Below are 17974 nucleotides of genomic sequence, written 5' to 3'. Positions count from 1 at the left end.
GCATATAGCACTCTTGCAGAATAGCGAAGTTCAGATCCCAGTACCCATGGTCAGGTCCCTGGGCACAATCTCCTGTAACTGCAGCTTCAGGGGACTGAAGCTACTGGCCTCCACAAGCACCTGCACTCAGGCATCGACCCCCCGTAGACACAAACACATGACTACAGTAAATATAAAATGGTAAAAATACATTTTAAGACCCAGGTAAATGGCTATCAGCAAAGGGCTGGCTGTGTAAGTATGAGAACAAAAGACCCCAGCAATCTTGTAAAAAACAAAACAAAAAAAATTGGACACATCAACAGGTGCCTGCAACCCCAGTGCTGGGTAGGTGGTGAGAGAAGGATTCTCAGGGCTGTGCTAGATCCATGTTCACTGAGAGATCCTTTTTTTTTTTAAAGACTTATTTATTTATTATGTATACAGTGTTCTGTCGGCAGTATGCCTGCAGGACACCAGATCTCATTACAGATGGCTGTGAGCCAGCATGTGGTTGCTGGGAATTGAACTCAGAACCTCTGGAAGAGCAGCCAGTGCTGTTAACCACTGAGCCATTTCTCTAGCCCGAGATCCTATCTTTTAAAAAAAAGTGGGAAGTGACTGAGAAAGACACGAATGTCAACTGTCAACCTCCGGCCTCCTCACATGTCCCCACTGATAAACACATTTTTAAGGGAACAGAAAATCTACCAATATTGCTCCCCATTAGGAACTCAGAAATGGAAAGCACCTGTGTGTTGCCAGCCTAGACTTAGTAAATTTATTTCACATTATTGTGTTCACTTTTACAGCTGTTTGGATTTAGTTTTTTTGATCACATTATTGTTCACAGAATTCACAGAATTCATTAACAAGCGAGTATTTTACATCCAAGGGTTTTCAGTAGAATAGCAGACTAGAAAAGATGCCCATGAGCTAGCTGCTTGGTGTGGAACTCCACTCTGATTAGATAGAAGTCTGGAACATTATTGCTTTATTAGTCCTATTTTTAAAAATTATAAATTTTTTTTTTTCCTAGGAAACACACCCTGTCAGGTGTTCTTTGTTCTGGTCACTCATGGCATATCTGATTTGTAGGTACCCAAACCCACCAGTCTGCGAGTTCTGAGGCAGAAAAATGGCCCCTAGTGTATGTTTCTACATGGAAAACAAAACAAAACAAAACAAAACAAAACAAAAAAAAAAAAACAGGTAGAAACATTTCTCTCTTTTCTATTTTTGGAAATTGTCTCAGTCAGTAGCTCAGGCTGGCCTTGAACTTACTCTGTACCCCAGGCAGGCCTTGAACTTGGTGCCTCAAGCCTCCCAAGTGGCTGAGATTCCAGGTCTGTGCATCAGGCCTAGGGCAGAAACCTCTTCCTCAGCTTGCTGTCTCTTCTCTTGTCTTATGGCCAATGGGCTACACTCACACATGGGCCTTTATGCAAAACTTGAATTAGATCTAAACAAGAGAGTTCACTAAATGACTAAGGCTCCTGTAGAAGAAGCCACTGACCATGCAGAGGGTACATCTGAAGCAACAAAAAACAGCTCAGGTTTAATGTGTGTGGAATGTCTTAAAGAAAATGTCCTTGATGAGCATGATCCAAGGTAGCTGCTTAGCACTGGCTTCTCAGTGACATGAACTTGAAGACATCTAGTAGGCTTTGTGGGTGGGTATATTTTTATTTTGTTCCATTTAGGTTTCTATTCTGAAAAAAGATGTTGGAGGTTTCCTTGTAGCCCCTGATGCTCTGTGGAACCAAGAATACTGGGATAGGAGACTGACTTCCTCAGGGACATTGATGCTCCATTGGCATTTGGGGCAGGATCCCTGAGAGAGGCGACTGTGTCAGGTTTTGGGGATGGGAGCAGATGCTGTGTGCACAATGCAGGCTGTGGCAGCGGCCTCAGTTCAGCTTCTTGTGGTTGTCTGTGTTATGCACAGAAGCTAAAAAGTCAACAATGAGCTTGGCTGTTTTCCTGGGTCTTTCCATCACCACTGAATGGCCACAATTTTCCAGAAGCTCTACCTGGCAGTTAGTGATTGACTTGGCTAATATGTCTGCCCCAGACACATCAAGCACCTGCAGAGGAAGAGAAGGGAAGAAATGGTACACAAAGATTTAGATGCTCTACTGCATTGCTGTGGACAGTTTCTACCACTAAGGCCTAGAAGGGTTCAGGGAGATGGGGTAAACGGAAGCGACCAGAACGCCTTTTGTTTGACTCTGAAACGAGGTACTAGAAGTACAACGCTGCCAATGATAATGAGGGGAAAGACAGTTCTTGTCTCCAAGGAGGTTAAGCTAGAGGGGGAGTCAGATGCATCAAGAGATGAAGGTAACATGATGGGAACGGGCTGAGGTAAATAGGAACAGAGAAGGGGAAGGCATCACTCCTGAGTCTTTTGACAGCTGAGGGAACACAGGAAACTTTACAGGAAGGAGGAGAGCATGAGGGTTAAGGGCTCATAGCAAGTTCAGGGGTCAGGCAGAGCATGCTAGAGTAGAAGAAAGGCCTTTCCTCTGGCCTCACCACCACATCCAGTTTTATACCACTGTCTCAGGGATTGAATCTAGGGCCTTGTGCATGCTAGGCAGCACATACCACCAATTGCACTATATCCTGAGTCCTACTCCAACCTTGGGACAGTGGGAGGTCCTTAGATTTGTTTAGGGGCATGCAGCCTTTAATCCCAGCACTTGGGAAGCAGAGGCAGATGGATCTGTGAGTTCAAGGCCAGCCTGGTCTACAAAGTGAGTGTAGGACAACCAGAGCTTGTTACACAGAGAAACCCTGTGTTGAAAGACCAAGAAACAAAAACAAAACAAAACAAAACCAAAAAGAAGAAAATAAAATAAAATTCAAGAGGTGAAGGTTATAGGGGGGGTTCCAAGAACTCTGGGGACCCGAGACTAATACTTTTTTAAACAACTCATTTTCACCTCGGTTATCCTGTTAGCATGCCTAGTGGGTACCTTTCCCTCCACATTCTCCTTTGGAGTTAGGTTTGTAGTCACATCCCTAGTGTTAATCAAAGTCACCAGCAAGTCTTCCTCGCCACAGCCTTCTCTGTCCTTAAAGGCAAAAGCAAAGACCTCAAGTACATACTGAAGCTCTTTATGAGCTTTAGTCTCATCAACCTGAGGTTTTCAGCACCCTGAAGTGGGGCAGGCAGAAGAGACTGTGGTGGAGTACCCTAGATCCCCAACTATGGGTAGAAACCTCTGCTGAGGCCACTGTCTTAAGAGGAATGAAGCCCACATACTAGGAAGAAAAGTGCTCAGAGAGGGTGCAGGTTAAGTCAAAATGACAGGGAGATGAGAAAAAGAAGAAATTCCCAAATAAGGATCCATCCTGAAGGGAGATCAGAAGCCACAACTCACAGGCAAAATAGCCCTGAGGTCTTAGTTTCATGCTGGTCAGCTCTGCAGATCTAGCATTCCTTGTGGTCACCCATGTGAGCCTGACATATGGTCCCTCGTGAGATACACATGCCAGTGGGAACCATAGCAGTTATTTTATTAGACAGATTATTTTTATAAATAGTCTAAAAAATTCTCCATTACATTTGAGACCAAGGCCAGGTGAGTATGAGGCAAGCCAGTGCCTCACCTAGCATATGAAAGTTAAACGGTTGCTCAGCATTGGAAATGAAAAATTTCTGAATGCAGTGTTTTGAAACATAAACATTAATCCAAAGGGGATGGAATCCCAAGTTCTTGTATGCCATGCCCTGTGCACATAGAGACAAAAGGCCAAAAACAGAAGCAAAATTATTTAACAGCCAGACAATAGCCATTTGGAACCAGAAGCCTCATCTCTCTCCCTTTGTTTTTCAAGACAAGGTTTTGTTGTGTAGTCCTGACTGTTCTGGAACTAGTTCTGCAGACCAAGCTGGCCTTGAACTCACAGAGATCCACCTGTCTCTGCCTCCCAAGTACTGTGATTAAAAGCATGCACCACTGTCCGGCACATAAACGTTCTTAACCTATTGGTGCCCTAGAGACATGGCCAGTTTCATGAAAAACAATTTGTCCTGTAGAATCGATTACTTAACAGGATAGTAACATGCCCACCTATCTGCCTTATACATGTGGCCCATGAGATAAACTCAAGTAGCTTCCCTTCAACTGCCATAAGGCTTTCATTTTTCATTCCCTTTCAACCGCACAGTTGCCTCTGTGGGACTCACTTGCAACTCTTGGAGCGCATCTTAATAAATTCTCTGTCTACTCGTGTTCTAGTAAGTTCTTTCCCCACGGCCTATGTACACTGTCCTTCCGTATACAGTGCTGGCAAGAAGAGATACGAAGAATGCTATCGGCAGGCTTTCTCTTGAAGGCCTTTCTATTCTGCTGGACTGAAAACTGAAGAGATGCTCTTGACCTGACTGATGTACAGGAGCCCGCTCAGGAAGGGCTTCCAGGTTCAGCCATGCAAGTTTTACTGCTTAAATCCAGGAACATCATCCATACAACTGACAATCCATACAAATCCCTGTATCTGAGCATAGCAGCTGCTGGCCTGCTGAGGTTCAAAGAAGAGGAAGGCTGAATTCAGCCCGACAGGTACAGGTGCTGTGACACCAAATGCTGATGGCAGGGCAGGCAAAGAGCCAAGAAATAAAGGCCCCCCTGGAAGCTTCTGTTATTTGGCCTCTGTTGTCAGGATGTGACTTTGTCATATCTGTAGCACCCTTCAAGATGTTAGGCTCTGCCCTTCCATGTAGCAAAATGGTCTTCAGAATCTGGGAAGAAATTATTGTTTTTCTTTTTTGTCCTGGTGTTTTTGAGACAGGGTTTCTCTGTATAGAGTTGGCTCTCCTAGACTCACTTTGTAGACCAGGTAGCCTCAAACTCATAGCAGTCCAACTGCCTCTGCCTCCCTGAGTGCTGGGAGCAAAGGTGTTCACCATGCCCAGGCCAGAAATTTGTGACCATAGGCTGAGGCCAGCAGTCAGAAGTGAAGGACACACAGGATAAATCACTTGTTTTTTGATAACTGGAAAAAAATATCATTTTCATGCAAGCTGCTGCACTTTAATTAATGTCATAGTCACCCAACAGCAGCAGAAAAGACATCCTGACTTGGAAAGGCTGGGGTACCTGCTTGGGGTCACAGGCTGAGGAAGGGCAAAGGTGGAGCTAGAGCATACTTCAGAGGCCTGCATAGAGAAACCCTGTCTCAAAAAAACAATAACAACAATAACAACAACAAAACATACCCCAAACTAGGTGTATGTAACAATGTGGATGACTCTTAGAAACATGCTGTAATAAAAGAAGGCAAGTGCAAAGCCAAGTACATTATATGACACCATTTATATGGAATTTCTACAAAATCAAAGATTGCGTGGAAGTACATGGGAGTAGAGACGAGCTGTAGAGGGGCGGGGGAGTATCCTATTGTGCCATTTTACTCTGCAACTAGGCTGTGGGACGGTGTGCCCAGGTGAGCTCCATCATATACAAGCTAAACAACAATAGGGCAGGCATGGTAGCTTAGTAAGTACAGGAGCTGGCCACTCATACCCACCCACACCTACACTCTACCCTCCCACACATACACAAATACAATGCAATTACATCTTTTCAACCAATTAAGCAGCTAAAAGCTGATAAATTATGGCAAAGGTGTGTAAGAGCATTCTGTACTCTTTTCTTTTTGCTCTTGTCTGTTTATTTGTAAAATTTCAACTGTATAGGTGTTTTGCCTGCATATATGTCTGTGCACCACACACATGCCTAATACCTGAGGAGGCTAGAAGAGGGTTTCACTGGAACTGAATTTTCAGATGGTTTGTGAGCAGCCATGTGGATGCTAGGATTTGAACCTGGGTCCTCTGGAAGAGCAGTCAGTGGTAACTGTTGAGCCATCTCTCCAGACCCTTACTCCTTTAATAGTTTTTAAAATTAGACTAACTAACATTTGTGTGTGTGTGCACGCACTTATAGACTTCCATGCATGCACACATGTGCATGTACACATATACATGTATGGAGGGCAGGGGACAACTTTCAAGACCTGGTTCTCTTTTTATACCATAAGAGTTCTTATAATTAAACTCAAATTGCCAGGCTTAGCAGCAAGTGCCTTTGCCTGCTGAGCCATCTCACCAGCCCTTTCTGGTGTTGAACTCACACTCATCCTGCCTCAAGTCATCCACATGTAAATCTTTCTAATAGTTTGAAATTATTTTGACATAAAACTTTTTTTTATCGAGACAGGGTTTCTCTGTGTAGCCTTGGCTGCCCTGGATTCTTGTAGACAAGGCTAGATTCACAGGGATCAGCCTGCCTCTGACTCCCTGAATGCTGGGATTAAAGGTGTGTGCCAACATGCCTGGCTTGAAATAAAACTATTTTTAAAAGAGTGCATAGATCTATATAAGCAGATATAAAATGATTACAAGATATCTATCTATCTATCTATCTATCTATATATATATCTTTACATATATAAGGCATAGATCTTGGAGCAAAACACTAATACACACACACACACATACCAATCCTAGCCCTCTGGAGGTAGAGGAAGAATTCCAAGACCATCTTTGGCTACATAGTGAGTTAAAGGCTGGGCCAGCCTGGGCTACATAAGAGCCTGTCTCAAAGCAAAACAAACTCCACAAACTTATCTATCTGTACTGTACATACGTATACTTGTGAGCTGAGTAAGGGCAGATAAACAGTAGCTGCTTTTGCTTTGTTTTATAGTGCTAAGAATTGAACCCATAGCCTCCTCACATGATACTGAAGTGATCTGCCATTGAGGGATGGTCCCTGCTGTTGCTCTTTTTATAAACAACAGTTCCTGTGACACAGCCATGTCATATCTTTGTATATCATCTATGATATCTTGACACACAGAGAAGAACTGAGTGAATGTAACAGAGACTATGGAGAGCAAAGCTACAAGTGTTTACTATTTGGCTCTTTTCAGGCAGTTTGCCAATTTCTAGCTCAAGAAAATTCAAGAAATCTTACGAAGCAGTAAAGGAAAAAGGAACTAGGATTTGGATGCAAAGGGCACAAAATTTACATGATTAATTTTTCTTTTGGTATTTTTTTATACCATACGTCAAAATGGCTTTGGTAATTTGGATTTAAATAGGGTCTGTATTGCTAAGCTAGCTGCCATTTCCTGGACACAAGATACACCCTGCTTCCCTTTCTCATATAACAGAATATAGGTTCTACACCTAAGATGTAAATTAGGACTGGCAGTATGGCTTAGAGGGAGAGTGATGTATGTGTGAGGCCCCGTACTCCCCACTGGTAGCCTGTAATTCTAGGACTTGGGATGTGAAGCCAGGAAAATCTCATGTAGAAGCCAGCTTGGACTACTTGGACTACATGGCAAAAGAAAGCCTATCTCAATAAACAGACAGACATAAGTTCCCTTTCATGTTAAAAATCAAACATTACTGCTCCCAGCTCACAGAACTGTGGCAGACATTGGCACCCGACACAAGAAACCCACCAAGGGGTGCTCACTTTAAAGATTACCACTTGCTTTTCTTCTACAGGTCCCTGTGACATACCTGGTCTTGTTTTCCCCAAATGATCTGAGTTGGGACCTTGATCTTGTCCATGTTCTGATGCAAAGAGTATCTGGATTTCTCACTGACGATTTCCAAAAACACTTGTCAGAGAAGAAAATGACAGTAAGTGTATGCAGGTTCTACACATAGACAGTAGTCAGGGCTTTGTCAAGTCCAGGCTACTACTTCCTCTACTGAGGGGCCCAGAAAACATTCTGAGTACAGAGGTTTACAAATTACAAGGCAGCTAGCCACTAAGCTGCAAGCTGGAGCAGTGCTACTTACGTTTCCGGTAGAAGCTGTTATGAGGGATGCGAACATCAACAAGACCCTGAAGGATCTGAGGATGAATAATCCAGAGTTAGAAAAGGAGTGAAATCTCACTTCCTCTAACCAGTTAGAGCTCTGGGGCAGCACAAGGGAGAAAGCTCAGGATGCTCCTGCACCGCCCAGGGCTGGGCTTTGAATGCCCAGAATGTAGACTATAATTGGGAGGCTTTACAAAAGCAAACTAGGGGCCCCCGGGAGATAGCTCAGTAGTTAACAGCACTTGCTGCTCTTGCAGAGGACCATTTCCCAGAACTACAAGAATGCTTACAGCCATCTGGAACTCCAATTCCAAGGGCTCTGCTGCCCTCTTCTAACCTGTGTAGGTACTTCATGCATGTGGTACACAGTTATACAGGCAAAACACCTTTCACATTAAAATGTAATAATTAAAAAAAATTTAGGGAGGAACTTGGGAAGTGCTGCAAAGCCAAAGGTCTGCAGATTATGTTAAAGACACCTGCAATAATAGCATGGCATCTTGAGAAATTCTTGGTTTAGTTCAAGACAGAAATCTCAATAAATAAAATATCAGGTCATTATTCAATTATATCCAAATGCAGAACAAGATTGAACCATGAGGACTGATGATCTTATAAACAATGAAGTCGTTGGAAACATAGCTCAGTTGGCAGAATGCTGTCCTAGCAGGCATCAGGCCTTGGTCATCTCTAACACTACATAAACTTGATGCGGTACAGCATGCCTGTAATCCTAACACTCTGGAGGTAGAGGCAGAAGGGCTAGGGGCTTAAATTCAACTTCAGCTAAACAGTGAGTGCCAGGCTAGCCTGTGAGACATGAGAAGACCCTCTTTTTCTTTCTTCCCTTTTTTTTCCTTCTAATTTATTTTTATTTATACAGTATTCTGCCTGTATGTATTCCATACCAGAAGCGGGCACCAGAACTCATAGATGGTTTTGAGCCCCTATGTGGTTGCTAGGAATTGGACACAGAACATTTCAGAGAACAGCCAGTGCTCTTAACCTCTGAGCCATCTCTCCCACCCAAGAAGACCTTGAAAGAGGAAGAGGAGAAGAAAGAAATAAACTATTAAGAAAACTCTGGAGAGCCTACCATTGTGCTGTGGAGCATAGATTATTCTTTGACATTGCCTTTGCTTTCCTTGCTGAGGGCTGTTGCAAATATATGACAGCCAAGATCTCCAAGCCCTGAGCTACTAACCCAAACAGGTGGCTGTGGCTATTTGTAAAGCAGTCCCTTCCTTGCTTCAGGATTCTAAGGCAGAGCACAGGGTTCACAAAGGTTGCTGACACTTATCTCATCCACCAGGGACCAGGGCTAGACCCCTTCAGCACACTTTCTCAGAAGTCCTATGCAGACCAAAGTTGGGAAGACTAGTGTTGTGCTTCTCAAAAGACCATGTACTAAATGCTATGGTAGCACGGGAAGGTGAACTTTACAGGGTGGGGCCTCCTAAGAGGAAGCAGGTCACTGCTGATACATTTGTGAGCTATGATATATTGGGACCCTGGCTCTGTCCCTGTCTGCTTTCTGTTCTCCATGAGATAAGCAGCTCTGACCTATCACATGCTTCCTGTCAGGATGTTCTGAATCACTCTAGACTTGAAGTGAAGGGGCCAAGAAACAATGGCCTGAAGCCTCTTCCCATGATGATCTTGGGTATTTTCCCACAGTGGTAGAAAGCTCACTAGTATATGGAACCATGGATGTTTTGGACTAAATCAGCTGACGAGAATCCGAGATGTTCTGAAAGGGGAAGCACAGAGGTAAGGGGTTGTTTATTTACCAAAACTGTGCTCCCTGACAGATGTATCCTTGTATCCACCAGTATCTATGCATCCACACATCTGTCTCCAACTTTGCTTAATTGATTGATCAATTCCTTTATTCATCTTCTTTCCCTGAATCATACGTTTACTTATTTACTTTTGCTAATCCACCTACTCTCCATCCCTGTATAATCCAGCCTTCATGCCACCCACCTCCCACCCACCCACTGTGCCACCTTAAATCATATAAGCATACATATGGCATTAGTTCATATGCATCTATCCTGTACTTACCCACCCACCCACTCTATGATTCTGACACTACGGCATCCTATAATATCCACCATTCATCCAATCTGTGCAAGTAGGACCTTTGTGAAAGTGTACTGCTGAAGGCTGGAGACAGGCCCCGATCTTACAGAGCACAGAGCAAAAGACACATGTGAACAAACACAACCACAAGATGGCCTAATGGGCTCAGCAGTACATCATCCTGACCTCCTGGGAAAGAAAGGATTCTGAAGCCAACATGTATTTGCTCTCAGTGTTTTCTTATCCCCAGCAACCAAAAGCATGGAGTCTCCTTTGGTCACAATATTATAAAGATATCATAAGTGAAAGAGGGCAGTGTCACTTTATGACTAAAACGGTAGAGGACAGAGTACACCACAGGAACAGATTTAGATGCTTCCCCAGAAATATGCTGAACTTACAGAGTCATGGTCACAAAGTCTAAATAGCATCCATTCTCACAACCTAGGAGGACACCACCCCACCCTGAGTCAGGGTTCACTGCCTACAACACAGGAGATAATCTGGGTTCATAAGTCCTCAGCTGTGAACTTTCCTCTCCACATCTTGTGCTCAAATGATCTCATTCAGACCCATGACTTCCCTATGTATCACTTAAATGTCCAACTGACAACTTGACACATTCCTTGAAGGCCTCAAATGCAATCTGAACTTAATATATCCAAAATGGAACTCTCAGTACAAGTTTCAAACCTGAAGGTCCTCCTCTCTTTTCTTTACTCAGAAAATGCTACTTTTACCCACAGAGTCTCAAGAAATGGAAGTCACCTATGACCCCTCACTTTTCCTGATCTCTACTTTCACCCTGCCAATGAGTCTTGTCCATTCTTCCTTACAACTCATATCAGCTCTCAGCTCTAGTGCTCCTACCCAAGTCTGTATGCATCACCTCTAAGCTAACTCTGTTTCTATTTGTGTTCCCCTACAGTTTTCCAGTGGCTCACCCACTATGCTTAAGAAAAACAGACTCATTCCCATAACCTACATGGGCCTACAAGATCTTCTGAGAGCAGGTCTTAGGAGACCATGAGGTCATATTGTGTTCTTACTCAGTGACACCCACTGTCATTGCCCTTCACCCACATTCTCTTAAGCATACTGTCATTTGGTACCTATATAACATAAGATAATATCATCTCTGATGCCAAATGTACATGTTTGTGTTTTAAAATTTTCTGAGTTTCAATATCAACAAATATAACTCTCATAGATGGAAAGCCTTTTCAGTTCATCCAAAACAATTTTTTAATGTACAAGTCTACAAGTGTTGTAATTTTTTTTAAGCTGAAAATGTGATTTAGCCCCTGCCTGCCTTTCCAACTCCTTTCTCCTTCACCCTCTAGGCTCCAGTCACTTTTTCTTTCCTTCCTTCCTTCCTTCCTTCCTTCCTTCCTTCCTTCCTTCCTTCCTTCCTTCCTTCCTTCCTTCCTCCTATTTATTGCCACAAATCTATGTACCTTTATTCCCACTCTACACATGATCCTTCAAAGTACCTTAAATATCTACACCCTCTTCATTTTACCTCTAAAACTCATTTCAATGTGTAAATTTTTGTCGACTAGTTGTCCACCTCCTGCACTGTCTTGTATGTGCCCAGGGAAGTTCCCTGTATTATGTATTTACCACAGTGTGCAGCACAGTGTCTGACATATTACCGTTAAGCTACATGTTGAATAAATGGAGCAGACAGAAAGGAGTCAGAGAGCAGATCCAACTGGATCTGCAGGGGGAGGGCAAGGGCACAGCACTGAAACACAGCACCTGCTGGGGCACCTTGAAGCGGACATAAGAGCAGAGCTGCAGCATCTCACTCATCTCTTCCGGGGTGGATGGGATCAAGGGAATTTTCTGAACAGCAGCTGTTTCCTGCAGCTCTTTGAGCCGTTGTACAAACTGATTGTCAGTTGAATACTGCAGGCCTGGGATGAAAAACAGAAGAGCCTGGTGATACACACCCAACTTCTTACCATGCCCGAGAAAACGTCCAATGACAAACCTGCATTAACATGCTGAGCTTCATTCATTAGGAGATCCCTTTTAAACTGGTACTAGCACCCTTGCTCAAAGTAAAAATCGAATTTTGAAAAGTACAGAAAAAATATATTATCCAAGATATTTTAGGGTTGATTTAAGCATGATGGTAATACATGCCTCAAGAGGTGGAGACAGGAGAACCACAAATTCCAGGCCAACCTGGGCTACATAATAAATTCTAAGCTAGTCCAGATTAAATCAATATTATGTTTTAGATCTGATTGTACATCCCATGGCCACAGACCAGGATGAAATGCAGAAACTCGGGCTGTCCCTTAGCCTCTTGAATCAGAATCTGTATTTCAACAAGCTGCAAGGGGATGAGCACGGTGGAGTGTGGGAAGCACTGCGAGTCTCCATGCCTGCGTTATTCTAAGGAGACTGGAGGAAGCATATGATGATGCTCAGGGCTGACCTTCTGCCAGGAAAGTGAATAACCTTCCCTGGGTGGCTGCTCCTTCAGTCCCCAAACTTTATTATTAAGAGACCAATAGATTTCAGAGACAGTTCTGAGAAAAGGGGAAGAAAAAATCCACAGAAAGCTTGTCTTTGAGCTCAGTATCCTTAAGGCCTGGAAATGATCAACTTTCATGGTTGCTGAATGGTTGGGTTTTGTTGGTGCACACACATACATATATATTATATATAAATTTTGTTTTTAGTTTTATTTTTATTTCATGTGTAGTCACATATTCATACCTGTGCACATACATGTATGCCTGTGTGAGGGTGTTGGATCCACTGGAATTAGAATTAAGAGACAGCTGTGAGCTGCCATGTGGGTACTGGGAATTGAACCTGGGTCCTCTTGACAAGCAGCCAGTGCTCTTGACCTCAGAGCCATCTCTTCAGCCTCTAGCTAAAGGGTTTTAAAGGTCAATGTGGGTCACAACTTTTTTTTGGGGGGGTCACATGATCCTTTCACAGGGGTAGCATAGCAGATATTTTGCATATCAGATATTTGCACTGCAATTCATAACAGCAGGAAAATTACAGTTATGAAGTAGCAATGAAAATTTTATGTCTGGGGGTTGGCACAGCATGAGGAACTGTATTAAAGGGTTGCAGCATCAGGAAGGCTAAGAACCACTGCAAAGAAGCTGTACTGTAAAAGGGCTATCTGGTCTGGATTCAGAGAGTCTGGGATCTGCTTCTATCCTGGCTCAGGCACTAAGGATATTTCTTTGTGCCTTAATGTTCTCATCTAGAAAATGGGAAAATACTTTTGATTCTATAATTATCACATATGTAAAAGGTCACTGAGTTATACATCTAAATGTGAGTATTAGAGGCTGGAGAGATGACTCGGGGGGTAAAAACACCCATTGCTTTTGTAGAAGACACCAGTTTGGTTTCTAGGATACACATGTAACTCAAAAACTTCTGATAACTCCAGTTCCAGAAGGATCCCATGCCCTCTTCAGACCAACAAGGGAACCAGTCACGCACATGGCACATAAAATACATGCAAGTAAAACATGCATAATTAAAGAAAAATCAGTATAATTTGAGCACTTCAGTCAAGTGTGATGGCTTCTGTCTACAATCCTAGTACTCAGGAAGCTGAGGCAGGAGCATTACAAGTTCAAGGTTAATTAGGACTAAAGAGATATACTCTCATAAAAATAGATCCATACTTATCACCCTGCACAAAACTGAAGTCCAAGTGGATCAAAGACCTCAACATAAAACCAGACACATTAAATCGGCTAGAAAAAAAAGTGGGGAATACCCTAGAACTCATTGGTACAGGAGAAAACTTCCTGAATAGAACACCAACAGTATAGGCTCTAAGAGCAACAATCAATAAATGGGACCTCATGAAACTGAAAAGCTTCTGCAAAGCAAAGGACGCCGTCATCAAAACAAAGTGACTGCCTACAGATTGGTAAAGAATCTTCACCAATCCTTTATCTGACAGAGGACTAATATCCAGTATATATAAAGAACTAAAGAAGCTGAAAAGCAGCAAACCAAGTAATCCACTTAAAAAATGGGGAACAGAGCTAAACAGAGAATTCTCGACAGAGGAATATCTAATGGCAGAGAAGCACTTAAAGAAATGCTCAACCTCATTAGCCATTAGGGAATGCAAATCAAAACAACCCTGAGATTTCACCTTACACCCATCAGAATGGCCAAGATCAAAAACTCAAGGGACAACACATGCTGGAGAGGTTGTGGAGAAAGGGAACCCTCCTCCACTGCTTGTACAACTCTGGTTGTACAAGTTTACATTCCCACCAGAAAGTTGGCGCTTTCTCAGACAACTAGGAATAGCGCTTCCCCAAGATCCAGCCATACCACTCCTGGGCATATATCCAAAAGAGGCTCATGTACACAAAAAGGACATTAGCTCAACCATGTTTGTAGCAGCTTTATTTGTAATAGCCAGAAGCTGGAAACAACCCAGATGCCCCTCAACTGAAGAATGGATGCAGAAACTGTGGTACATCTATACAATGGAGTATTACTCAGCAATGAAAAATAAGGAAATCATGAAATTTGCAGGTAAATGGTGGGACCTGGAAAGGATCATCCTGAGTGAGTTGTCCCAAAAGCAAAAAGACACACACGGTATATACTCACTCATATAGACATACAACATAGGACAAACCCACTAAAATCTGTGCATCTAAAGAAACTAAGCAAGAGAGAGGACCCTAACTAAAACGGTCAATCCCCATCCTGAAAGGCAAAGAGGATGGACATCAGAAGAAGAAGAAAACAGGAAACAACCTAGGAACCTTCTACAGAGGGCTTCTGAAAGCCAGAAGAAGAAAACAGGAAACAAACTAGGAACCTACCACAGAGGGCCTCTGAAAGCCTCTGCCCTACAGACTATCAAAGCAGATGCTGAGCCTGATGGGCAACTGTTGGGCAGAGTGAATAGAATTTTATGTAAGAAGTGGGAAACAGTAAGAGCTGGAAAGGACAGGGTCTCCACAAGGAGAGCAACAGAACAAGGAAATTTGAACACAGGGAACTTCCCAGAGACTCATACTCCAACCAAGGACTATTCATGGAGATAACCTAGAACCCCTGCACAGATGTAGCCCATGGCAGTTCAGTGTCCAAGTGGGTTACATAGTAATGTGAAGAGGGACTGCCTCTGACATAATCTGATTGGCCTGCTCTTTGATCACCTCCCCCTGTGGGGGAAGCAGCCTTACCAGGCCACAGTAGAGGACAGTGCAGCCACTTTTGATGTGAACTGATAGACTAAGATCAGAAAGGAGAGGAGAACCTCCCCTATCAATGGACTTGGGGAGTGGCATGCATGCAGAAAGAGGAGGGAGGGTGGGATCGGGAGGGGAGGAGGGAGGGGCCTATGGGGGGATACAAAATGAATAAAGTGTAATTAATAAAAAATTAAAAAAAAGAGATAGACTCTGTCAAAACAAACAAACAAAATCCACTTTACAATATGTAAATAATGCCCTAATATCAAAGACAGAAGAGGACAGGAATCAAGTTGGAGAAAGAGAGAAATTACTATTTTATCTACCGTGTCCTATCAATCTAAACTTAAAGACTGATGGGAGAAAAATAAATTTAAAACTTCAACTTGAGATAGTAACTTCTGGAGTTATAGCTCAAATTATTCTAAGATGTATGTGTGTGTGTATGTGAATATGTACAAAATACATATACAAATATGAGAGGAGAAATTTAAAAACACTAACTTTTTAAAAAGTTCTCGTCATGTGACTACTTGGAAGAAGGGGGACTAGTGAGCGGTGTGACATAGCGAATGAGGATGACTATGGTCACAGCACACGATACCTTAGAGGAAAATAGTTCTATTAAATCACTGCTTTGTACAGTAAACACATAATGATAAAAATTATTTAAAAAAAAATCTTTTCGAAAATTTTTGGCAAAAGAACATAGTAGTACCTGCATTTCACAAGGTTAGGTGAGTACTCAGTCTATAAAAGGTATTAGCTCTTGGGGATCAATAAATGTTGGAAGCTAACATAAGCATCACAGTCAAGAATCAGGTGCCACTTGGCACTGTGTGCACAGCCACTGCCTACCTCCAGTTTTCTGCAACAGGGTTGGCTCCACAGCTCAAGTCAGTCTGGCTATGGGTCTCATCGTACAACTTACCTGGTCAGAGATACCAGGAAACATTGCCTGTCTTTGCAGTCTGTACCAGAAAGATGACTTTTTAAAGTAGCCAGAAAAGAAACTATGCAAATGTTTCTTTAAATCCAAGACACTTGTAAGGTTGTTCTTGGCTATGTAACTCACCAGCAGGGCACACAAGACACAGGCTGCAGACATCAGATGGGTAGTAAGCGGCATAGACTCCAGCCACGTGGCCACCCATGGAGGTGCCTATAAGGTGAAAGGGCTTTTTGTTCAGCTTAAGACATTCTACAAACTAGGAAGAAAAATAAAGAGGAGACATGATTACAGCTGAGATGTCAGCAATGAACTCCCATCCCCCCAATACGACTTAATACTTTTCTGGGTCTGACGCTATTTGACCCATTATCTAGGTGAGTCCTATGAAGTATACATACTTTGCTTTATATGGCACATGTGACTGTAGGGTCATTTATAAATATAAACCAAATACCGAGAGTTCCCATAACAAGTCATAAACTGTTCTATAAAGAACCAAGCCATCAATTTTTTTTTTTTTCTCTGTGGGTCAGCTGGTCCCTGTGTCATTCTTTGGCTCGGCTACTGTGTTGCAAAAGCTGCCAGAGGCAATACCTAAGTAAGCAAGCGTGGCTGTGCTCTGGTAAAATTTAGTTTACACAAGTAGATGACAGCCTGGGGCCAGTCTGAGGACTCCTGCTTCATTTGAAGCACTATCTGGGTAGTCATTTGTCCAATCAGTCATTTATGCATATATCTCTCATTGGAAAAACATCTGTTGGATATTTTTTACATATAAGTAATAATGTTTAGCTGCTAAGGATACAACAAAGAGCCAGACAATAAGGCCTCATTAAAATATATAGTTTAACAGCAGAGGCAGAAATTACCAAGTAAATATTCTAACTTGGAAAAAAACACCAGTGTGAACCTGAAACGTAGAAACTATTCTGTGAAGAAAGGGATCATTCGAGTGGTGGTGTTGAACACCTTTAATCCAGCACTTGGGAGGTAGAGGCAGACAGATCTCTCTGAGTTCAAGGGCAGCCTGCTCTACAGAGCAAGTTTCAGGACAGCCAAGGCTACACAGAGAAACTCCGTCTCAAAAAATGAATAAATAAATAAATGAAGGAAGGAAGAAAAGAAGAAAGGAAGGATGGAAAGAAGAAAGGGCTAATGAGTGACTTTAGTAGAGAGCCAGAGATGGATTCTAAAACACAGCAGTATGTAAAGTCTCCCATCCCTAACCACACAGAGCAGAAAAATAGACCTCTACAAAGGGCACAGTTCTGTAGAATTCTAAACGCCTTTTTCAGAGGGCTAAGATTATACTTCTCCATGTACAAATGGGCAGGGGATATAACTCAGTTGTAGAGTGCTTCCATAGCATGTACAAACTCCTAGGCTTGATTCCCAGGCACCACACAAAACATGTAGTATCACAGTCCTGTAATTGTTGCACTTGAGAGGTAGAGGCAGGAAAATCAGAAGTTCAAGGTAGTCTTCTGGCTACATGACACCCTATTTCAAAATATAAAACAAAAAGTTTATAGGCTTAAAGGAAAATGGCCAAAGATAACCCTAAGCTGCCATTTTGTTTGCAATCACTTGGAGATTGAATATACTAGGGACTGGCCATGAGCCAGTGTGCAACTCTTGCCTGCTGTCCATGTGTTAGGAAACCATCTGGGCACTTCGGGTAGAGCCTCCCGCTTACCTGGTGTATCCTTTTAACTTGCCCATCTATGGACAGATCATCCAGGGAAGAGCGGGTGGTGCCTTCATGTCCAGGCATGTCCACACAGACCAAGTGCAGGTTCTTTGGAAGGAACTGAAAACCCAGATGGTCAGTATGTGATCCACAAAAAAAAATATCTTCCCATTTCTCTGGAGAAATAGCCTCACC

General features: G+C 42.8%; 1 protein-coding gene across 2 annotated transcripts in view; it reads right to left on the bottom strand.

The window, feature by feature from the left end:
* Positions 1 to 733: 733 nt before the first annotated feature.
* Abhd6 (abhydrolase domain containing 6, acylglycerol lipase) overlaps positions 734 to 17974 on the bottom strand; it is a 49263-nt gene continuing 32022 nt past the window's right edge. For both annotated transcript variants that reach the window (XM_021647329.2, XM_021647328.2), the window contains exons 4-9: positions 17786 to 17899; positions 16213 to 16345; positions 11683 to 11840; positions 7814 to 7868; positions 7529 to 7629; positions 734 to 2066 (exon numbers count right to left, since the gene is read on the bottom strand). In XM_021647329.2, coding sequence (XP_021503004.1) covers positions 1890 to 2066; positions 7529 to 7629; positions 7814 to 7868; positions 11683 to 11840; positions 16213 to 16345; positions 17786 to 17899 — 738 coding nt within the window. In that variant the 3' untranslated portion in view covers positions 734 to 1889. The remainder of the gene's footprint in view (positions 2067 to 7528; positions 7630 to 7813; positions 7869 to 11682; positions 11841 to 16212; positions 16346 to 17785; positions 17900 to 17974) is intronic.

Source organism: Meriones unguiculatus, chromosome 9, assembly GCF_030254825.1.
Source record: "Meriones unguiculatus strain TT.TT164.6M chromosome 9, Bangor_MerUng_6.1, whole genome shotgun sequence".
NCBI classification, from domain to species: domain Eukaryota; kingdom Metazoa; phylum Chordata; class Mammalia; order Rodentia; family Muridae; genus Meriones; species Meriones unguiculatus.
This window is presented reverse-complemented; position numbering and strand designations above follow the sequence as displayed.